The sequence below is a fragment of the Hippichthys cyanospilos genome, chromosome 1 (assembly GCF_059441005.1).
Source record: "Hippichthys cyanospilos isolate Australia breed blue-spotted pipefish chromosome 1, RoL_Hcya_1.0, whole genome shotgun sequence".
NCBI lineage: Eukaryota > Metazoa > Chordata > Actinopteri > Syngnathiformes > Syngnathidae > Hippichthys > Hippichthys cyanospilos.
Window position 1 is genome coordinate 5,104,185 of NC_142369.1, and position 23,316 is coordinate 5,127,500.

Sequence of the window (23,316 nt, forward strand, 5' to 3'; positions counted from 1 at the left end):
CTGCAATATTTCTCATTCAATATTTATTGTTAATGTAATTTTTTTAAAACCTTTATCGAACAGAAGAATTGATCAACTACCCACTGGCCCATACCAAAGCCGTATACAGTAGTCCAGTATCGTGAATCAAAACTATCCGTAGGGCGCGTCCTCTGCTGGGGAAACGTGGTACTGCATTACACTCAAGCGAAAAGTACCACGTTTTCCCGACAGATTACAATGACTAGTCATTAAATAGCTCTTGAATTACCCATTTAATATGAGTAGCTTGGAATAGAAAACTAAAGAGGAAACCAAGCTTTTGTTAATTTTTGAGCACGTGATATTAAATGAGTTTTTATCGGTATTTTTCATAAACTAGTTATTTATGTTGTTTGTGTTTCGTTTTAAAGATACTCGTAATAAAAAGATCAGGAAATCTTTTTTTTTAGTTAATTTTATTGCTTGCAGTCAATGGAGGACCGAAAGTGCCAAAATGAAACAAATGCGCCTTTAAATCATGAAATCAATGCGTCATTAATTAAGCAATTAAACGTTTTGTTAATCAAATAATAGTCGTTAATCAAATGATTTTGGTCATGATGTGAACGTTACGTGTATTATAATTGTCATTTATTCAAATATCACAATTATCAAATGTGTTGTCGCAATGAAAAATGTCATCATGTTACATAAACAGTATACACACACATGGAATCAACATTTTCGCGGTTTTGTCAAAAGTGGCAAAATGAAAACTTGACGCTTGTTCTTTGTTTGTTTTTTTTTTTTCTTTTTCAAAATGAAGGAAGCTTTCATGACACGTGTATGTAATTATCGCTTGGCCCGCTCGTCGGACGTTGGCACATTCGGTCGTCCGTATCGTGGCCTCGATTCGCTCCTGGGATGAAGCGCGCTCCGGTCACGTGACCGCACGGCTCACGGTGGGCGTTTCCATCGCGGCCGAAGGCTTAATTGGCTTCACCCGCGTCCGCGGCGGCGGCCGCGAGCTTCCGGGGCCCCGTCCGAGACGGTGGGCAGCCCGCAGCCGCCGAGCCCGCTCGCCGTCCGCTAGCGCGCCCAACATGCCGGATCCGGTTCTGGTGGCGGTCCTGTTCTTGGCCCTGCTCGCGCCGCCGCAGCTCGGACTCAAGGCCGACCCCAACGTGCACTTCATGTTGAGTTTGTACCGCAGCGCGACCGGGCCGGGCGGCGCACCCAAACAGCACCGCAAGTTCGGCACCAACACGGTGCGCCTGCTGCGGCCGCACGCGTCGTCGCCGCGCTACCTGCCGGCTTCCGCGGGTGAGTACCACGTGATCGCGCGCCCTTTCCCGCGTTTGCGGCCTGTCTCTTGAACGTTGTCTCGTTTTTCGCTGATCCGGGGCCGTAAATGAGTTCTTAGGAAACACATTCCAGCTCGGAGAAAGCCGAGAGCCGCGCGAGGGCCAAATGATCGATGAATGTAAGGGCCACGTTCATTTTTTTGTCTTTTTTAAACGTTAACGCATACTGTCAGTAGATAGAATCATAGATGCTATCAATCAGTGGTTCTCAATGCTGGCATCCGTGGCCTGTCTGCAGGGGGTACCTGAAATATTTTGGACCTTAACTCGTGCAACGCCAGGGATAGTTTTTCCCTTTTTTTTCAAGAGTCTCGAGAATGGATTTAATGCTAAACTATGTGAAAATTCATGTCCTCGATGGACTAAAGTATCGATTAAATATCGGCAATTGACTGTCCTCACGCCGAAAAAAAAAAAACGTGAAAATGCGCCTTGGCAAGCCCCCAAAATGCTCCCAAACCTTTAAATGAATATTATTGAAGTATAAAATTGCATCAAAGAGGTAACAAGCTCATATTAGAATGACATTACTGCATAATAATCAAAATGTATCATGTAAAAACAATAAAAAATATGCTCCTAAATCTTTTCAATTAATCACATTAATTGTAGCTGTTGACAATAGGAATGCAGTTCACTTGTTTGCCTTGAGATGGTGCTAGTGTGCTGGGGTTGAATGCAGAGACACCTTTTTAGGATTCGCACCTCATTTTATATTTCCAGTATATATCCTATACATACTTGACTTAAGTTTGGTTTGGGGTCATGCGTAGCGCTTCCCGTCCGAAGTCATTACTATTACTAAAGCGCTTACGACGCGCTAACAAGGCTAACGTCCGACACGGCAGCCCCAAAGTGGTATGTTACGGATGTGTTTTTATGTGTTACCCGTGGCTAATATCAATTTAATGTTTGTTAGTCTCACGGTGTAAATTGTTGGTGGGATGTGCGGATGAAACGAAGAAAAACGAAAAGCTGAGTTTTTCGTAATATTTGTAAGTAGATGTACCACTGCATTTTTAAAAAGCGCCGTCAAGGCGAATCCACAACTTCTAGGTGGCCCCCGGGCCGTGGCAGCCGCGCGAAACACTTTGGCGTGCCGATTGAAAGTTTTGCTGACGAGTCGCTGCGGTGAATTCCGCGTCACCCGGTTTTGATGCCTCTTTTTCATCTGTTGTGTTGAAGAGCACCAGTACACCTTCAGCGTGCACTACCGCTTGGATCCGCATCCTTCGGAGGAGCTGATGCGAGCATCCCTGCTGCACCTTCGGGCCCCGTCCGCGTCCGGGGCCTCGCCGCCGCCCCGCTGCCGCGCCAGCGTGGCCTGGCCGGGCCAGGGGAGCCCGCCGGTTATCATGGAGCCCCAGCAGCGCTGGGCGGAGGCCCACGCGGGCGCCCGACGCCTCGGGAGCCGCCTGAGCCTCATCGCCCGCTACCGGTGCGCGGGGCGGGAGGGGGGGCCGCTCCGCCTGGAGGCCCCGTCGCTGCTCCTGTACCTGGAGGAGCGACGGTCCGGTCCGGAGCGGGTGGCCAGAGGGGGAGGCCCGGCGTGGCGCCCGAGCCCCCTCCCGACCCGCCGCCGGCGGCGCAGCTCGGAAGGCTCGTCCGCATCGGTCCTGGACGACGTCCCGGCGGCGGGCCGGGGCAAATCGGGCGCGGTCAAGAACCGCTGCAAGCTGCATTCGTTCCGCCTGTCTTTCGACGAGCTGGACTGGGGCCACTTCATCGCGCCGCCCGTCTACAACCCGCGCTTCTGCCAGGGGGACTGCCCGCGCGTGCTGACTTATGGCTACCACTCGCCCAACCACGCCATTGTGCAGAGCATCATCCGCGAACTGGGCGTGGCCGACGTGCCGCCGCCCTCCTGCGTGCCCTACAAGTACATGCCCATGAGCGTGCTGGTGGAGCACAAGAACAAGGTGGAGTACAAGGAGCTGGAGGACATGGTGGCCGAGTCGTGCACCTGCCGCTAGGGGGCGCCTTTGCCGCCGCCTCTCTGCTGCAAAATAAACGTGGCTCGCTGGCTCCACAGCATTCCCAAGTGCGACTCTTGTTTGTTGAGCGCGCGTTTTAACGCGTGGGATGTGTCGAGCGTTTTTCTTTCCACCTCTAACAGGAGGTGGTCCCGCAGAATCGCGCCCCTTCCCACAAAAAAATGCTCTTTTTATTTATTCCAAGTGAAAATGAATAATAAAGTAAGTTGTGTGTTTTCTAAAGCCTAATCTCTTTGATTTCAGTCAAGTTGACAGGAGGCACGACACCGCGTGTCAAAAAAAAAACGTGCTCAAAATTCATTCAAGCCGCCACGGTAATAATGGACAAGCGCCCTCTAGTGGATGACCAGCCAATTGCTTTGCTGGCATACATGCGCTCATTGAGCGTCACAAAAATGTCGGTGGCCTTCGGCTCAGTGTACTTTTACCCGGACTATCCTCATTTGGCTGAAGAGTTGCTGACAGGTGTTGGCGCACGCTTCTCCGCATGCGCATCCATGTTGGCGCAGCAATTGAGGATGAGGTCACCTCTGCGTTTGTTTGATACCGCAGCGAAGTTGAGAGGTGACACGCGCATCATGCATGGCACACATGCACACTGGGGCCTGCTGCTGCCTCGTCATTCCTCAAATTGAGCGGAAAAATGTCTAACCCTAAAGAAAATTTACCTTAATGCTTGCAAATCTTGTGAAACGCCATAGACGGGCTATCAGAAGTGAATCCGGGTATTGAAGTCATTCTGAAGCTGCTGCTGGATTGGGCAATGGCAAATTACCGGGTGATTTGATTCTGCGCATTGTACCTTTAGCTTGATGCTTATAGATCCTGTGAAACGTCATAGACGGGCAATCAGAATCGAGCCCGGGATTTGCAGTCATTCTAAAGATGCAGCTGGACCGGACAGTGGCAAAATACCGACCGACTTGATTCTGCATATTGTACCTTTAGCTTGATGCTTCCATATCCCGTCAAATGCCATAGACGGGCTATCAGAAGTGAGTCTGGCTATTACGTTCATTCTAAAGATGCTGCCGGAATGGACAATCACAAAATACCGACTGAGTTGATTCTGCAAGTTGTACCTTTAACTTGTTGCTGAGTTGGTCTCAGTTCTGGAGCTCAGATGTGAACTTTGTGCCAAACGGGCACGGACTGCCCTTTTTTTTTTTTTTTGTCCACAAAGCGGGACTCCGAGTCCTCGGTGCCGCCCCAAAATGTTTTGCCAAGTGTTTGCGCCGAAGGCCGGCCTGAATCAACACGGACTTCTTGCCAAATGACAGGGGAAAGGCTTTTTTCCAAATCAACTGCAATGCTTGTTTTTGCCAGCAGAAGTCACTATTTCTTCCCAAAATGATGCCATTCTTTGATGAAATTGGACAGATGTGACTCCATATGTCTATATTGTTTGAAAATCATGAATATAACTAATAAATTGGTTCGTCACGATGTTGTTTTAACGAGATTAACTCATTCAATGCCCGGGACGTATTTTCACCTTTCAGAGTTCAGGCATTCAATCCATTGAATTACTTGAGTTAGTAATTAAATATCTGAAAATGTATGTCCTTAATGTACTTTTTTTAATACTTATTTGGAATTTTAATTTTAAGATTCTTAAAAAAACGTTAAAATTCGTCCCTGGCATTGAACCACAACAAATAAGTGAACAATAAATAATGTAATTTTTATCCGTAGTTGATTTGTCTGTATTTCATAAGAAGATTCCACTTTTGCAATTCAAAAGAAAAGCTTTTTCCAAACCAATTGCAGTATTTGTTTCTGCCAGCAGAGGTGACTAGTGGTTACAGAAGCTGACCAAAATGACGCCATTGTTCCTGGAAATTGGAATGATGTGACTCCAAATCCATATATTGTTTAAAATTCATTCATATAAATAAGAAATCGGTGCTTCATGATGATTTTTCAAGAGATCAACTGCCATCCACATAAATAAGTAAATAATTTAAAAAATATTCATCAGTTAATTCATCTTCATTTTGTAATTCGATACACTTCAGCGTTCGTGTGCGCCCTTCAAAAGGAAGCGTTTTTTTCAAAGAAACTGCAGTGCTTGTTTCTGCCAGCAGAGGTCACGCGCAGTTACAGAAGCGTCATTCAACACGTATTTATACTTGTAGCTAAAGTCAAAAGTGGGAGTACTTTGTCAGCTGTAGCAGATTTAGCAGGCTCACGTGTGCAAGCCTTATCTTTGCGCATTTATGAAATGAGGATAAAGTGTGTGTGTGCGCGTGTGCGTGCGTGTGTGTGTGTGTGTGTGTGTGTGTTTGCAAACAGTGAGTCCCATTTAGGCCACAGAGGTGATTAGCCGCGCAGCTACCAGCCCCAAAAGGGAAAGGGAGTCAGTGGCTGATGACCCGCCACCGACATGACACACACACACACGTACACACACACGCAAAGGGGTTTTCTATTGTAGTGGGGACATCCCATTGACATGCATTTCCAAGCCCATCACCTTAACTTTTCAGTGCCATGGATGATAATTATTTATATGGTACATTAGGGCTGCACGATTATGGCCAAAATAATAATCTCATTATTTTGTTGAATTTTTAGATGATCAATAATGATTATTCGTCATGATTGGTCAAATATGGCTGTTTATTGCCTTTTTTTCAAACAATCAGCATATAAACAAGGCTTACAAATAATACTAATGAACTAAAATAAATAAGTAATAAAGTTTAAAAAAAAACTTGCACACGGGGCAACACAGCTAACTAACTTGCTGAGTGCAAACCGAGGGGAAAAAAATGGAGCCTTCTTAGAACTAAGGATATGTATTACTTTGTTTTACAAGTTTTCATCAATAAGCAGTCAAAATGTCATTTTTGGTTATTTCAAACCCAATTATTCAAATTTTGTGTATATATATATATATATATATATATATATATATATATATATATATATATATATATATATATATATATATATATATATAAAGAATCAGGTGAGAAACCACGCCTTTTCACACTGGTAAATAATATATTAGGGTGAGAAAAGCAAAGGCTTTTGTCACGCAAATATGTGGGAAACATTGCCCCCTGGTGTTAGGATGACAAAGTACTTGATTTGATATGGCTTTTTAAATGTGAAAATCGCCAAGGGTCAGCTTCATTAAACGTGGCCCCGAATATCATGATTGCGATTAAAATTCAATTAATTGTGCAGCCCTACTATATGCCGTGTATATATATGGTTTAGGGTTACTGTATAGATATATTTTTTATGATATTATAAAATCTAAAAATAATAAACAGCTGGTAGATGACACCCTTGACTTGGGCTTATCTATTATTAAGTCGATTATCTATCTATCTATCTATCTATCTATCTATCTATCTATCTATCTATCTATCTATCTATCTATCTATCTATCTATCTATCTATCTATCTATCTGTCTGTCTGTCTGTCTGTCTGTCTGCGGTTCCAAGAAAGAGAGCAAATGTTGGGATACGGTGGCCAGCCCCCATGCAGCGCAAAGCAAACAAGCGCGAGCGAGCGCAAACAGGCCAGGAGGGCAAACTTTATAAGGCCGGCCAAAGCCGCTGGCGCCGCTCGGCCCCTGGCGTCAAGGTCCCGCTGTCTTTTCGTCTTTTGTCTCCCAGAGTTGTTGCGACCGTAAACGCAAATGCAGGAGGAAAACGCCATCCCGCTGGGGCGCCGCGGCTTTTGCTCGGCGCCGCTGTTGCTGCTGCTGCTGCTGCTCCTCGCTTGCCAGCAGGTGAGCCCCGAGGCAAGCCCGTCGGGTCCGGTGCCGAGTCCGCACGCCAGGTTGGCCCGCATGAGTCCGCTGTGGAGGATCATGAACAGCAAGCCGCTGGGCGCTTTTTGCCACAACGACTACGAATGCTCCAGCGGACTCTGCAGGTAGCAGCACCACTCCTGACACGGAGTCAAGAAAAAAAAAAGTGTGGACACTAGGGCGGCGCAATAACTCAAATTCATTCAAATTCAAATGGTCTTTTTTGCAGGGCGGGACACTGCTGGTCTGCCTCTCAGCGGGCCCCCTCCGAGGCCCTCAGCGACTAGACGCGGCCCCGGCCGGCCGAACGGAGAGCTCGCCGTTTACGCTTCATCCCGCTCGCAGCATTTAATGCAATGACCATTCAGAAATCCTCTCGTTTTTCCGGGAAGACTCGCGCATGGATGTGGTGGACTTTGGTGGGCAAATGTAGCACTTTGACAAAGCCCAAATATCTTTGTACTGTTTACCGTCTGCAATGTGTGACGGACGGCTGCAATAAATCACAAACCCACTGAGTTGATGTGTTCAAGTGTCTCTCGCCTTTTGTAGTTCTACTTTCTTGGACCTAAATTAAATTAAAATACAAAACAAAACAAAACCAAAACGATTTTCTCGTTGATTTCCAGTTGTGTAAATAAGTTTAGGGATGTGAAAGTCTTTTTCCAAGTTAACCGCAGTACTTGTTTCTGCCAGCAGAGGTCACTAGTTGTTTCAAAAGCTTCAATATCCCTGGTTAACAGCGCAAAATATGTTTAAAAAAAAAAAAGACAAACCATACCATTGGCCTTTGATTTATTAAACTTTAGAATCCTTCAAACTTCAATTAAATTGGTCCACAAAATATAATCAACATAAAGTGTCCTCATTTCGATCATAGAAAAAAGGACAATTTATAAATTTCAAGAAATATTTGTCTCAAAAAATTATGTCAGATCTGTTTAAAAAAACAAACAAAAAAAAATTCTAAATATTTTCAAACATAAAGCGTCCTCTTTTTGGGATTAGAGAGCTAAATAAACCATTAACTTAATTAATAATAGCTATTTCTCCACAAAGAAAAATATACATATAGTGTCAGACCTGTTCTCACAAAGAAATCATTACAAATACTGTAAATATTTGTCCACAAAAAAATCAGGACCAAAAATCAGGGTAGTCGCAAACAGTAAACAACCAAAAAGGACAGCAATTGCAAACGGAAAAGAATGGGGGAGGCTTGAAGGGGAAACAAGTAACTGAGACAAACGGGGACGAAAGGGCTTGACTTAGCAACGTCAGGCAACTCGGGCGCAGACTTGGAATACGAGCAGAAACAAGGACTTGTGACGCGCACAATGACCCTACAACTAACTGAACGCAAAGTGGAGATTCAAATGAACTTCGCGCTTAACGAGGAAACACAAAACAGCTGGAGAGGAGCAAAAAAGGCAGAGGAAGCTGACTTGGATGACACGGCGAGGGCAGGTGGAAACAAACCGCGCTAACGAGGACAGACGTGAGGAAAACCAAATGGGAACAACACCAAAAGAGACCCACGAAAATCGAAAAATCCCACAAAACAAAACAAACAAACAAAACAACCCAATACCACAACATAAACATGACAAAAGCGTCCTTTTCGGGGATTGACGTCGAGATGTGTTCACAAAAATAAATCATGAACTTAATTGTTAATAGATATTTGTCCTCAAAGAATATTATACTGAACATAAAGTGTCAGACCTGTTCGCAAAAAGATGTCAATACTAGAAATACTTCTCCACAGAAAAATATTCAAACATAACCATGTCCTCTTGTGTTCAGAAAAATGCATCATTAACTTGACAGGTAACGAGAGGTGGCACGTGACAAGTTGGGTCCAACCATTCTAGTATAGGGGACAATTCAAATAATGCAACTGAATAACCGACTGAAAACATAAGGCGATTTGTTTGATGGACTTATATTTTCCTGAAACATTTAATTACGTCAATAAATATTTTTTAAGTGTTCTTGCATGTTTATTTAAAATTTGGAGTACCCCCTGGAGTTGCTTCAAGTACCCCCATTTGAGAACCACTTTTTGGACCGACAGCCTTATGACTGTTATCGTCTGTAATTGATCCGGTTTGTAAACAAGCGCATGGAACAAGACATGGAGACACCTGGGACAGCTTTAATTGGGGAAAAGGTGCATCATACTGTATGTCTTTGCCCCGCCCACATGAGCCAGTCCATTTCAACAAGTACACAAAAGACACTTGCCAGCGGAAATAGCGTCAACTCCGAGGCCATTAATCATATTTACATTTACATCAAAAAAGTGACAGTTTTGCTTATTCCCTTTATTGGCACACTCGTTAGTCGCAACTTTTGTTACCCCCCCCCCCCCCCCCCCCCACACACACACACACACACTTAAAAAAAAAAAAAAAACGTAGTTAGGTCATCGTAAACATTTATGACGCCTGTACAAGTTGCATTCAAAGATTGTAAAACTACTATTTACTACTTTGGAAACATCAACAGTCTCGTCATGTACATTTTCCGGGCTTCATTGACAGATCTAATCACAAATAAAAAGAATAAATAAATAAAAGCAAATGTAAACAAGAATATTAATGTAATTAGGTTTGGAAAAGAAGCACACACACACACACACACACACATATATATATATATTTTTTTTCCCAATCTTCTGCCACCACTAGAGGGTGACATTTTTTTCTTTTTGGTCCGTCATTCGTCTACTTCTGTCTGCACTCATACTAATGTTTTTTTTTTTTTCAGTTTTTGTACTTACACTTAAAGTTAAGACCGTGTCTGTGATTCTACAGTTACACTGCAATTGAAACGTGACATAGTAATATAAGTGTAACACGAAAACATGTTTATTAGTGCTCGTTTGAGGGAATGCAGAGGATGAGAGTGCAATTACCAACCATGTCCACCGGATGGCATTATCATTCAAATGACAGTTGTCAGTTGGAAAACTGCCTCCCCCACAACTACAGAAAACGGTTTCATTAACGTTTGTCCGAATTGCATCCGTCACATACACTACAAGTAAAAAAAAGTATTGCTGGAGTTGAATTGATTTAATTAGGGAATTAAAAAAACTTCTATCTTGCATTTTCTGGCCAATCAGAGAAAAAATGCAAATTGGGTGCAGGCCATTGGTCGCTTGAAAGATTGACCGCCTTGCAGCGGAAACGTGTCCCAGAATGCTCTTATCAGCAAACAATTTCTTCGCGTAACACATACTTAAAAAGCAAAATAACAAAATATCTCTTAACACTTAACTGTAAACATCACTTTGAAGTATTGCAAGGCGAGATTGTGTACAGTATGAGTTTTGAATCCAGGAGTCAAAAAGGGAGCAACTACAAATAAATGGCCGGTAAAGTCGGCCGATTTGCAGTTTGTCCTATAAAGTTAAAGCAACATAGCCGATAATTATGAAAGTCCGTCGGATTACTTTATTATTTTAGTAAGGTAAAAGGGGCGTGGCGGGCCAACGGACATTTGAAGGACATCTGACATAATGTCTACGTGACGTATTGTAATTCGTTGAGGGGCCTTGAGTTTGACACGCGTGACGTCAACATTTCAAAATCGGAGACCACAAAAACTATTTAAAAAATGGGTTTCAATAGCAAAAAAAAAATAACAATTATAAAAGTTGAAGACAACTTGGAAAGTTTTAGCCAGCCATAATTAGCATTTGGCATTTAGCATTTTTCTCAATATTCGTTGAAAGTGTTCAGGAGCATTTTGGAGTGCTTGGAACGGATTAGGCTATTTACATGTAAAAAGCGTCTCTACAGATGAAATATTCAAGTTAATTTCGTCAGTAGAAGTAACACTGTACATGAAACGAAATCCGAAGAATTTTTTGGACCCGCGAGAAAAAACTGAGAAACGAAATGACGTGAAAATAATCGCTATACAAAAGCCACCCGGAGTGAATTGGTTTGGTATCTGGAGGTACCGCTGTATATCGAACCGCAAATCGAGCTTCATTAATTCACGCCAAGCGCTCAAATTTGGGTCGTGAGGCCTCGTTTTCCCTTCGCAAGCACGAGGAGATTTTGCGGCGGTCCGCCGGGCAGTCGTCGAGCCCGCCGCCGGGAAATCCGGGGGCGGGAAACGAACGGCGTTCGAGGCGGCCCGGCCCCGCCCCGCCTACAGGGCGGGTAAGTGGCAGTAGGCCTCCAGGGAGGCCAGCAGGATGTAGACCAGCCACAGCGCCAGGAAGAAGAGCGAGGTAAGCAACTTGCAAGTCCTGGGCCCGCCCAGCTCGCCGCCGGCGGCCGAGGGGCGCCGGCGGTAGAGCAGCGTGGCCACGCAGAGCGAGGCCAGCGCGGTGAAGAGAGTGACGGAAAAGGCCAGGTTACCCGGGTCCACCCGGAAGACGCCGCCGCGCGCCCGCCAGGCCACGGCGGCGATGGTCCAGGCCACGCCGATGCCCAGGAAGACGTTGACGGCGTTGGAGCCCGTCACGTTGCCGATGGACGCGTCAGCGTACTGGTCCTGGATGGCCGCCACCTTGCTAGCGAAGGTGTCTGGAGGGGGGGCAAACCACACACACGTGCTCAGTCCGACTCCAGTCCTGGAGGGCCGGTATCAATATGCAGTAAATATACACACACACACACATATATATATATATATATATATTATTATGACAATTATGGTAATGAAACAAGTAGAAGAGAGGAAGCAGACGGACTAAGTTGGGTGTTGGCAACCGTAGGAGTTGCTTCCAGCAGCTTTTGTTAAGCAAGGTTGTACAGTAACACATGATTATCTTGAAAAGAAGCAAGCTGACCGAACCAATGTCTGAATCCATCCGTGTTGGGTCCCAAACAGGAGTGTTGAAATGAGATTTAGTCTGGATTAAGAATTCTTCAAGCGCCCCAGGTTGTATTGTTTGCTTACCTGTGTTATTTTACTTTGAAATAGCTACTTTTAATCTGGAAGGCTGCACTGTATTTCCTGTTTACATTCGCCGTTGGTCATTTAGCGCTTAGCAGCGTCCGTGTCAACTGAGGTGTTTACGATTATGAATAGTAAAAAGTCATAATATATTATGACCCGAACGGCCTTGGACCGCTTTTATTTTGAAGTTCTCCCAACAAGGGTCGACTTGATAATCTTTTGCTCACACAAAGTGAGCGGCAGGGGTGGGCCCCTTACATTTTTTTGCTGGTCTGATATTCGTCAGAGCCCCGCCCTCCTTTCCTTTATCGGCGGTCCGTCATTTTTTTCAAGAGCGATGAATTAGCAATCGTTTATCAAACATTTTGTAATCGGTCCATCTGTGTAATTCTGCCTAACCTTCCGAAAAGTACTCGAGGGAAAAATTGGACTTTTTTTTTTTCCTAGTCCGTCCTTTGCAAAGTGCTGGACTACTCTGAATTCTTTTTTCTGTTTTAGTACTTTGACCTAAAATTACCATCATGTCAGTGGTTCTACAGTTACACTGCAATTGAAATACAACTCAGTAATATAAGTGTAACACGAAAATAAATCCAGCTCAGGGTCAAGTAAGGGTTCGCTCACCCGGCACGGACGTGCCCAGCGCCACAAAGACCACGGCCGTCACCGAGTCCTTCAGGCCCACGGTGCAGCCGAAGTGCGAGGCCAGGTCGCCCGTCACGGCCGTCAGCACGCCAATCAGCGAGATGGACACCATGAAGCAGGCCCAGCCGTTCCAGTACTCGGTGGGCGGCACGAAGGCGAACAGAACCTTCCAGAACACCGTCAGAAAGTGCATGATGTAGTCGAAGCACGACGGCAGACGCTCCTCGCCGCTCTCGTCATCGTCGTCGTCTCCTGACCCCGACAAAATTAAAAAAAAAAAAATCGAGGTCAAACAACTGGAAAAGGCCACTTGTATGGTATGTATGTATATAGTGGACCCCCGTGTTACAAGTTCCCCGATTTACGAAATTTTCATGTTGCGACGTGGAATACTGAATTTTTTTTCATCCCTTCTTTATAAAATGTTCCTCTTTATGAGAACAAAACAACTGTCATGACCCTAGGGGCTTGGCTGTATTTGTGTTGTTTTGCCTCCATCTGTTGGCGTTTTTAGGTAATTGCACTGATTTACTATTGCTGTCTAACTGCTTCCATGCAACGCGTGACTACAATGCCGGTCTGCAATTGGTCGGACTTTCCTCATGGAGATGCTGGTCTGCTATTGGTCAGCCTCACTCGTTTTGAAATGGCGGAACGGGAAAGATTTGTTCGATCGTGAGTGGTTATAAAACGGCATTTATAGTCAATTTTACCGCTTAATTCAAAATCGAATGGGTTAGCCATGGGTCCCAAGGTTGCAAGCGATGTTAAAGAGAGAAGTAAGAAGATGATTTATATGGAAACGGTGATGGAGATAACCCTTATTATATGGGCATAACAAGCGGCACTCAACTAAACAAATCCTTTCAATATTTGTTATTTATGATGTTTTCTGATTGTATACATGTATATCATATATACGTAGCACTTACTATTCTATTTTGGTAGCAATTTTTAATATGTATGTACAATGTTGATGTTTTTACCTGGGGTTCTAAACGCATTAGCTATTTAACATAGCTTTGGATTGCCCGTCATAGTTCGTCACTGTATTAGGGTTTTTTTACATTCTCCCGAACTCTCTCAGTTCGCTATGTACATCCAGATGATAAATATGCTAGCTAATTGCAGTATCAGCTTTTTACACCAGATGGCAGTAATACAGCTAAATGAAAGCTCTCGTTTTTGTGTGTGTGTGTGTGTGTGTACCTGCACTGACAGTCACGGCACTAACAAACTGCTCCCTCCAGCTGCTGCTTCCCACCACCAAGGCCAGATTTGTCTTTTTGATCAGCTTGTCTACTGTGCTCTGCACGCACGCACGCACACGCGACATACAGGCAAGCACGCAGACACAGGTAGAGCGGAAAAGAGCAAAAGGCAAAAAGAGAAATGTCCAGTTGTTAAATCGTTCCCAGACAAGAGGGAAAAGGGCTAATTTGGAGCCTTTCAAAGAGCCCCGCCCCTTCAAAGAGCCAGGAAACGAGCACGAAAAAAGAGCATGCCGGTGCACAATAGGGATAGTGACAGGGACAGAGATGGACAACCTTGGCACGCTGCTTCAAAAGCACATCCACTGCTCTCTGCGCGCACGCACACACACACACACACACACACACACAAATGAAAAATGAGCATCATTTTGAGCGGAAACATTTTTGAACACTTCATAGGTGCCTTATACCTACATACCTACCTACCAAGATCGAGTATGAACAGGCTGTTAGATCTATCTACCTACCTACCTACAGTACCTACCTACCAAGATCAAGTATGAACAGGCTGTTAGACCTACCTACCTACCTACCTACCTTATCCTACCCTACCTACCTACCTTACCCTACCCTACCTACCTACCTACCTACATACCTACCTACCTATCTACCTACCTACCTATCTACCTACCTACCTACCAAGATCGAGTATGAACAGGCTGCTAAAACTATCTACCTACCTACCTACAGTACCTACCTACCTACCTACCTACCTACCAAGATCAAGTATGAAGAGGCTGTTAGACCTACCTACCTACCTTACCCTACCCTATCTACCTACCTACCTACCTTACCCTACCCTACCTACCTACCAAGATCAAGTATGAACAGGCTGTTAGACCTACCTACCTACCTACCTACCTACCTACCTTACCCTACCCTATCTACCTACCTTACCCTACCTACCTACCTACCTACCTACCTACCTACCTACCTACCTACCTATCTATCTATCTACCTACCTACCTACCAAGATCAAGTATGAACAGGCTGTTAGACCTACCTACCTACCTACCTTACCCTACCCTATCTACCTACCTACCTACCTTACCCTACCCTACCTACCTACCAAGATCAAGTATGAACAGGCTGTTAGACCTACCTACCTACCTACCTTACCCTACCCTATCTACCTACCTTACCCTACCTACCTACCTACCTACCTACCTACCTACCTACCTACCTATCTATCTACCTACCTACCTACCAAGATCGAGTATGAACAGGCTGTTAGATCTACCTACCTACCTACCTATCTACCTGTTATCTACCTGCTAGGCTGTTAGATCTATCTATCTATCTATCTATCTATCTATCTATCTATCTATCTATCTATCTATCTATCTATCTATCTATCTATCTATCTATCTATCTATCTATCTATCTATCTATCTATCTATCTATCTATCTATCCATCCATCCGCCCGCCCGTCCGTCCATCTCTACAGTGTCCAGAGTAATGCATCACTGCATCACAAAAGAAATGTACTTTTTGCCGTAACACGGGGGCGTAAGGCATTGGTTCTCAAAGAGGGGTCTGTGGCCTGACTGCAGGGGGTCTGTGAAATCATTTGGGTTATTCAAAAAAATACATGAAATTGAGAAGGACTCTTCAATAAAGCGATCAATTCAAGCGGTTTCATCTATTCTGAGTTGAACGCTTAATCCATTTAGCTCGGACGAACGGACGGGGGCGCGTGTACCTTAAACTCGTAGGACTCCTCGATGACAACGTGGAGCTGCGTGTGCTCGCCCAGGCTGGGGCAACCCATCTTGGCCACCTCGTCCCCCTCGGCCGGCTTGTTGTCATTGGAGTCTCCTGAGCGAGCGGCAACAAGCGTCCTCGCGCTTCATTCCAGTGCGCGCGGGCGTCGACGGAGCCCCCGGGAGTCACGTACCGTGCTTCTGCCCCATCTCCAAGAGAAGCGGCTCGCCCAGCTCGATGCTGAAGGTCTTGTTCTTCTCGTACTCCTCGTCGTCGATAATCCTCACCTCCACGATCTTCCTGCCGAAGATGAGACGCCGTGTTATTTCAATTGACTTTATTCCGGCTTTTGATCGGCCCACATGTCAATACTCAAATGAACGAATGAGGACAGTGGGCGGGGGCGGGGGTCCGAACCGTTTCCTCTGAGGGCCACATGCAGGTAAAGCTCCTCTAGATCAAGGGGGTCAAATTCATTTTGCTGGTGGGCCACATTGTAGTTCTACTTTCTGTCAGAGGGCCGCAATGAGCGTCGAGTCAGTTAGATTTCGCGTCTTCCTCTCTCATTCTTTCTTACCCAAATTTTGAGATCAAGGGCTGCTATAAAGTGTTCAAAAGAGAGACTGGGTACAAAAGATGCTTGGTTTGTTTTTTTCCTCCCAGTTTTTTGAAAGTTTGGAAGAAGGACCGAAGAAATGTGAAAGAAGGAAGAAAGAAGGGAAGGAGGAAGACAGAAAGGGCGGAAGTAAGGAAGGAGGGAGGCAGTGAATCTATCAACAACCTAGCAACAACCTGCTTCATATTCCAATTCATTTGCTCTTAGTTTGAAAAGAAAAAAATGCACTGTTCCTGGGATGGGAAGAAAAGGCATTCAATTAGACAAAAACATAACAACATACAAAAGGAATAGGATGTTTTGCAAAGGAGTCACTATAAATTGATTGAGAAAAGAGTTGCTTCATATTGCAATTCATTTGCTTTCAGTTTGAAAGGAAAAAAATGCACTGTTCCTGGGATGGGAAGAAAAGGCATTCAATTTGATTAAAAACATAGTAACATACAAAAGAAATAGGGTGTTTTGAAAAGGAGTCACTATAAAACGATTTAGAAATGAGTTGCTTCATGTTCCCATTCATTTGCTCGTAATTTGAAAAGAAAACTGGACTGTTCCTGTCTTTGCACTAAACGACATCCGATTAGATTAAAAGATAATAAAAACAAATTAAGGTGACGGGATGTTTTGCAAAGGAGTTACTATAAAACGATTTAGGAATGAGTTGCTTCATGTTCACATTCATTTGCTCTTAACTTAAAATGAAAACTGGACTGTTCCTCTCTCGGCATTAAACAGCATTTGTTTAGATTTAAAGGTAATCAAAACAAATGAAAGGGATGGGGCGTTTTCCAAAGGAGTCACTTTAACTTAGAAACTCTTAATTTGAAAAGAAAACTGGACTTTTCCTGCCATGGCAATAAACAGCATTCAACTGGAATAAGCTTTATCAAAACATCTGAAATGAATAGGATAATTAGTAAAAAGGGGTCACCGGGACACAACTAAGCAATAAGTTGCTTCATGTTCCAGCTCAGTTGCTCTCAATTTGAAAAGTAAAAACAGACTCTTCCTGTCATGGGATTAAAAGGCATTGAGAAACGCAGCTGGAATCCGAGGTACGCTCTGAAGTGCCTCCAGGTTCCCCCAGGGGTATTCGTACCCCCATCTGAGAAGCACTGACCTAAAAAATCCAAATGGAAAAGAAGCCTGGCTTCTATTTGCCACGGACTTTCTTTGAGATTGCTGCGAGGCTGCGCCGCTCCTCCAAAGTCAACTCCTTCCAGCCGACCACAGCAGATGGCGGATGCAAGTTGATCCTCCCGCCGGGCGTCCGACATCCCATCCGCTTGGCCGCTCAATGGCTTCAAATGAGAAAGCTTGCTGCTCCGGTGGATGATGACTTGAATGTGAATATTACGATCGTTCAAAAATAATCGGCCAAACAACACATATTTGCCTATTATTTCTCCTTTATCTGCTGGGAATTTCGGACTATTAGCCGCGACTTTTTTTTCTCACGCTTTCAACACTGTGGCGTATAGTCCAGTGCGGCCTAATTCGAACGATTTTTGTATGAATCCTGTCAACGGTGTCTCACACACAGAGTGCAATACCACCCCAAAACCAGCAGGGTACGCTAGTGGACAACTTATGACATTTGCGAGCCTTTCAACAATTTCATTGAGTGTCTTAGCCTCACTCCTCCAATGCAAAGTTCTTGCTGTGCATTGTGGGACTTGATCCAAGAACTAAATGTCGCAGAAAAGCTTTTATTTGCTGCGGGGAAGCATGCACTAATCATGCACACGCATAAAAGGACAAGTGCATCGGGTTGCCGCAATGTTGTTTTTTTTTGTTTTTTTGGGGGCGAGAACCTTCATGTAAATTAGACACTTCCGAATCATATATGTTCCTTCAGTCCCGGGAAGGACGGGGACATGGAAGAGGCGGACGACGAGGGACCGGAAAGATAATTTACGACAACCGTGAAATCGAATTAGGAGCAGGGGAAAAAAATAGAAAAGAGCAAGAAAGCGAGGACGTCAAGCAGAAGTGGCGAGCACTTGAGAAAAGGACCGATCAGGAGGGAAGATTGAAGCCTTGGTGGCCTGCATCCCGCTTGATTTGACTTTTTTCTCTTCGTTTTTCAAATGAAAAGCAATCCAGAGAAATCCCAGGAATCCCAAGAGATGAGGAGGATGACAAGTCAACGGTGGGTAGGCGTCAAAAGAGATAGCGCTAATGAGGGAACCTTTCAAGCTTCCTTGAAACCCCAAAGCACGCTTGATGGCGAGGCACACATGAGAACTCCGCACAAATTACTCTGAAAATGACAACGCCTCTGTGTGGGAGGCTCAGGTGTCCCTAATCAAGAGGCCGCTAGAGCCGTCAATTGACAAAGCATTTTACTCTGCAAACGGGGGTACATGAATGAACTTCAGGGGATATGTAGAACTTCAGGAAAAGAATAGAATTTGTCTATTCTAATAATTTCTTTCTGTTTTTCCAGTGTGTGTGTGTCTATATATATATATATATATATATATATATATATATATATATATATATATATATATATATATATATATATATATATATATATATATATATATATATATATATATATATATATATATATATATATATATACACACAGTAGGCCCCCGGTTTACGAACTCCCTCTTTTACGAACTTTTCGACTTACGAGCGCGGACCGCGGCGTTTTTTGTCCCCCTCTTACGCACAAACCTTTCGTCTTACGAACAATCCGACAGGCCGGTCAATGTGTTCGTACAATTATTTTCGCTTTGCTGCATTAACGAAATCAAATGTTCACGCTTGTCACGGTAACACTGAACGCTATTGCTCTTACAATGTCACAGTCACTGTCTCAGTCACGGTGTCAGTCACGGAAATGCCGATATGCTATTGGTCGATAAAGGTCACAGTCCCGGTCTCACTCACGGAGATGCGGATATGCTATTGGCCGGCGTCACGTCAATCACAGAAATGCCGATACGCTATTGGCCGAACGCCTTCATCTAGCTTGATGGCACGGCTGGTCGGTGTGTTGCGAAGACTTTGCAAACTTTATCTGTTAGACATGGCTTCTAAAATTGCAAGTGGCGGTAAAGAAAGAAGTAAGAGGATGATGACAATAGAAACCAAGCAGAAGATAATAAAAAAATACAAAGGAGGCGCACGCATAGTTAACCTTGCTCGTGAGTATGGCCGTAACCGCTCGGCAATCTTCTAAGGGAAAGACTTTACTTGCCGGGGGACGGACCTCGCTCGACAACAAAATAGAGAGGCTTCTTCTATTATGGATTAAAGAGAAGGAAATCGCCGGTGATATGTTCTAGTTTGAGAAAAGTTCTTGTTTAAGAAAATAAATCAATAAATTCTGCGGGTTGTTCTCTGCTCCCCTCCGCCTCCACCCAGCTCAAGTCACGTCGCCCCAAAGGTAAATGTCATTTTTCCTTTGTATATGTTATTTAATTTAAATGTACAGTAGATTATGTTACTCATTTTTAATATGTGTATAAAGGCGTGATGTTTTTACCTAAGGTTTTTGCACGCGTTGCACGCATTCACTAATTAACAAAGGTTTAGATTGCCCGTCATATCAGCAATTCGAGTTACGAGCGTAGCCGCTGAACGGATTAAGTTCGTAACACGGGGGCCCACTGTACATACATATATATATATATGTTCGGGCCCCCGTGTTACGAACTTAATCCGTTCAGCGGCTACGCTCGTAACTCGAATTGCTGATATGACGGGCAATCCAAACCTTTGTTAATTAGTGAATGTTACAAGTTTGGCGTTATGGTTCCGTTTGTATAGTAATGTAAATATTGTATCATATTTGTATTTGTTCTTGTTTACAGTTTGACGGTGACGAATTTTTAAACGTCAGCAGTACATGCAAATCTTGTGGCGTGGTTGATCGACTGAGAGGGAGTGACATACAGTATAAAGAAAATGTATTTGTATTGTATGGCTTTGTTTAGTTTCATTTAATATGGATGCGCATTGTCTTCAGACACAATTTTAGGGCAGACAGGCCGAAATAAAACAGATGGCTGGCTGAAGGGTAGTTGGCTGAAAAAAGACTATTTCACAGGGGGTATATCTTTGAAAAACATTTGCGAAGCAGTGGCGTGGCGCCCGGCTAGCGGCAACTTTAATCACTCACATGGTCTCGTCGTTTTTGAACTCCAGCTTGCCGGCGGCCGGCTCGTAGTCCTGTCCGGCCCTGGCGCTGCCATCCAGCGTGCGGTAGGGGATGGCCACCAGGCCGCGGGCCCCCGACGTGCGCAGCACCTTCACCTCCATCACGCCCACGCTCTCGCTCACCCGCTGGGAGCCGCCCTCAAAGGTGAAGATGCCTGTTACGGATGAAATGGAAATATGTGTGACATTATTTTAAAGTGAAATACGACTGAACTATATACTCGATGCAGCCCGGTTGGTCAAAACACACGCTATCATGTTTGCGAAACATGAATGAAGCTGCAAAATCCACACGTTAACAGCAACAAATGAACTCCTGGGAAATTATCTTTTATATTCTATTCAAAGAATTCTTTATTTCTATATTATTTATTCTCTTTATTGTTGATATTATGAACATGCACCAATCCGAGCAGTGCTTGTATAAAATGACAAATAAAGCATTCTGCTCTATTGTATTCTACTTTTATCCAGCCGTTTTTCCACTAGCTGGCTAATGAAAATGACATCACAGTTGCTTCGGGTGACAACCAATCATGGTTCAGCATGCAAATGTCATATGACCTAAGTTCCAAAAATGGAGTATTTAAACAGAGCATTGGCGGTTACCTGAACAACTGGGATGTGACTGGCTTAATCATTCAATCCCAAGGACGTATTTTTACGTAGAGAGTGGTACCTCTACATACCAACGCCGATTGTTACGAATAATTCAAGTTACGAAACGCCTCGGCGGAAAAATATTGTCTCGGGTAACGAGAGAAAATTCAAGATACCAAAGCCGACATTGTTGGCGTATAATATGAGACAGAGGACACCGCTCGCGCCAACAAGTAGCCCTAGTGGTACTCGGTGCACCTTGCTCAGGAGAGCGAAGCTATCTTTCGCAAGCGGCGCCTTACCGGCGTGGTCGTCATCATAAATGGTCACAGTGGCCGTGTGGTTGTCGCCCAGCGCGGCTTTGGGGGCGGAGCCGGCATCAAGGGGGGAGGCGCTGATCTCGGGACAGCCCAGCAATCGGGGGTTACTCAGGTGCACGTAGAAGTACTCGTCTTCCTCGAAGATATCGTCATCGATCACGCCCACCGTGATCTCTGTCGGGGGGATCGACAGATATGGTCATACAGATGGGGGAGGGGCTAAGCTTTTCTTTTATTGATTTATTGATTTATTTTTGGCTTCCCTACGCAGTCGGTAGGTACCTTTGAGGGTCTCGCCCGGCTTGAACACGAGCGTCCCCTCGGCGAACTCGTAGTCGGAGCCGGCGTTGGCCGTTCCGTCCTCGGTGCGGTAGTCCACCTGGTGGCGGGAGCGAGAAATAAACCCTGCGCTCGCACGCACGGGGGCGCCATTCGGACTGACCTTGACGCCGACCCCGGCGTCACCGCCGTGTCTGCAGACGCTGAGCTGGAGGGAGCCGCAGTTCTCAAAGCACTGGTACAGGGCGGGCTGGAACTCCAGCCTGATGGTGTGCGGGTCGTCTTCTTGGGCCGGCGTCTCGTGGCTGCTCACCACCTGCGGCCGTCAGGAAAGGCTCAGCTTTTTTGTGCTCGGTTCTTATTTCGGGCGGGCGGGCGGGCGGGCAATCGGGCGACCTTGCGAGCTTGGTCAGCCGCGTGCTTCTTCAGGACGTTCCCGGCGCCGATCATCATCCTGGTGGCTTGGATCCGGTAGAAGGCTCGGCTCTTCTGCTGCTGCATCAGAACCTGATTGGACAAAAACGGCGAGGCCTTCAGGACGCTTTCGGGGTCAAAGGGACATCTTATATGAAGATGTTCCTCAATGCGTATTGTGCAAAATAAGCATTAAATAAACCCGAGTGGTGGTTCGGTCATTTTTGTGACTCGTGTTGGGTTATTTTCAGATGTCTCATTTTGGAAGGACCTGATAGTTGGCCATCTCAATGAGCTGCTCCATGTCTTTGTCGGGGTGGCGCTGCTTGAGCTCCTTGAGCGTCCTGGCCATGTCCCGGCGGGCCTCGTCCTCCTCATCCTTGGCCGCGCCCTCCTGGGCGTCCCAGGCGGCGTGGCAGTTGAGCGCCATCTGGCCGTCCAGCTCCAGCATGTCCATTTTGGTGAAGCCGCCGGGGGCCGCCGGCCCGCCGGCGTCCGCGTCCGGCCCTCCTTCCGTCTCGATGATGACGCCTCGGTGCTTGTCGGCGCGGTAACGCTTGCGGGTGTACTTGTAGAAGAGGAGGCGACGGTCGGCCACCCAGGCCTGGACCACGCACAGGGGGAAGAATAGGAAGGTCAACACTGCCTCCCATACCTAGGAGCAGAAAAAAAAAAAGTATTATTCACTGATTACTTCAGTGCTTAATTCCCTCAGGTAATTGATTGTTTCAGTACTTGATTACCGTATTTTTCAAACAATAAGGCGCGCCGGATTACCCTCAATTAATGACATATTTTAAAATCTTTTCCATATAAAAGGCGCACCCTCAATTAATGACATATTTTCAAACTTCTTCAACGACAATATAGTAACACTCAAAGTAATAACAATAATAACTCTAAATTCTCAATAGCATAACTCAGTATGACCAACCTTGTTCAACTTCATTCATCTCAATATTGATCCATATATAAGGCGCGCCTGATAATAAGGCGCACCGTCAGCTTTTAAAAAAAAAAAAAAAAAGGCTTTTAGGTGCGCCTTATAGTGCGGAAAATACGGTACTAATCGATTAACGTGGCGCTTCATAATTCACAGGCCATTTTTTGACCATCCTTAGGCAAACACATGAAAAGCATTGACAAGTAACTAAAGTAATCATCGACTTCATGCAGGGGTGTCAAACGTACGACCCGCGGGCCGGTTCTGGCCCGGATTGATAAAAGATTTTTTTTTCCATGCAGCCCGCAACCCGAAGGGCTGCATGGGGTTTT

General features: G+C 45.1%; 3 protein-coding genes across 4 annotated transcripts in view; 2 read left to right on the forward strand and 1 right to left on the reverse strand.

Annotated features, from left to right (window-relative positions):
- Positions 1 to 938: 938 nt before the first annotated feature.
- bmp15 (bone morphogenetic protein 15) lies at positions 939 to 3,359 on the forward strand. The gene is made up of 2 exons (XM_088421124.1): positions 939 to 1,284; positions 2,511 to 3,359. Exons 1-2 carry the CDS (start codon positions 1,065 to 1,067, stop codon positions 3,296 to 3,298), a joined length of 1,008 nt encoding a protein of 335 aa, XP_088277250.1. The 5' UTR covers positions 939 to 1,064; the 3' UTR covers positions 3,299 to 3,359.
- Positions 3,360 to 6,882: 3,523 nt separating this feature from the next.
- On the forward strand, positions 6,883 to 7,607 carry leap2 (liver-expressed antimicrobial peptide 2). The gene is made up of 2 exons (XM_088410556.1): positions 6,883 to 7,214; positions 7,319 to 7,607. The coding sequence occupies exons 1-2, from the start codon at positions 6,976 to 6,978 to the stop codon at positions 7,374 to 7,376; spliced, it is 297 nt and encodes a 98-aa protein (XP_088266682.1). The 5' UTR covers positions 6,883 to 6,975; the 3' UTR covers positions 7,377 to 7,607.
- A 2,096-nt stretch (positions 7,608 to 9,703) lies between these two features.
- The window catches only part of LOC148428748 (sodium/calcium exchanger 1-like), a 34,479-nt gene continuing 20,866 nt past the window's right edge, over positions 9,704 to 23,316 (reverse strand). Inside the window, exons 6-17 of one of the 2 annotated variants that reach the window (XM_088410567.1) lie at positions 22,313 to 22,696; positions 22,024 to 22,134; positions 21,791 to 21,943; positions 21,631 to 21,727; positions 21,331 to 21,522; positions 20,391 to 20,583; positions 15,830 to 15,936; positions 15,635 to 15,750; positions 14,205 to 14,240; positions 13,867 to 13,966; positions 12,637 to 12,909; positions 9,704 to 11,636 (exon numbers count right to left, since the gene is read on the reverse strand). In XM_088410567.1, the coding sequence (XP_088266693.1) occupies positions 11,257 to 11,636; positions 12,637 to 12,909; positions 13,867 to 13,966; positions 14,205 to 14,240; positions 15,635 to 15,750; positions 15,830 to 15,936; positions 20,391 to 20,583; positions 21,331 to 21,522; positions 21,631 to 21,727; positions 21,791 to 21,943; positions 22,024 to 22,134; positions 22,313 to 22,696 (2,142 nt within the window). In that variant the 3' untranslated portion in view covers positions 9,704 to 11,256. The remainder of the gene's footprint in view (positions 11,637 to 12,636; positions 12,910 to 13,866; positions 13,967 to 14,204; positions 14,241 to 15,634; positions 15,751 to 15,829; positions 15,937 to 20,390; positions 20,584 to 21,330; positions 21,523 to 21,630; positions 21,728 to 21,790; positions 21,944 to 22,023; positions 22,135 to 22,312; positions 22,697 to 23,316) is intronic. The other variant, XM_088410573.1, reaches the window with a different exon arrangement.

Coding starts and splice junctions, on each gene's coding strand:
- bmp15 (XM_088421124.1), top strand. CDS start 1,065: ATGCCGGATCCGGTTCTGGTGGCGGTCCTGTTCTTGGCCCTGCTCGCG. Junction 1,285..2,510: donor CTACCTGCCGGCTTCCGCGG/GTGAGTACCACG, acceptor GTTGTGTTGAAG/AGCACCAGTACACCTTCAGC.
- leap2 (XM_088410556.1), top strand. CDS start 6,976: ATGCAGGAGGAAAACGCCATCCCGCTGGGGCGCCGCGGCTTTTGCTCG. Junction 7,215..7,318: donor TGCTCCAGCGGACTCTGCAG/GTAGCAGCACCA, acceptor TCTTTTTTGCAG/GGCGGGACACTGCTGGTCTG.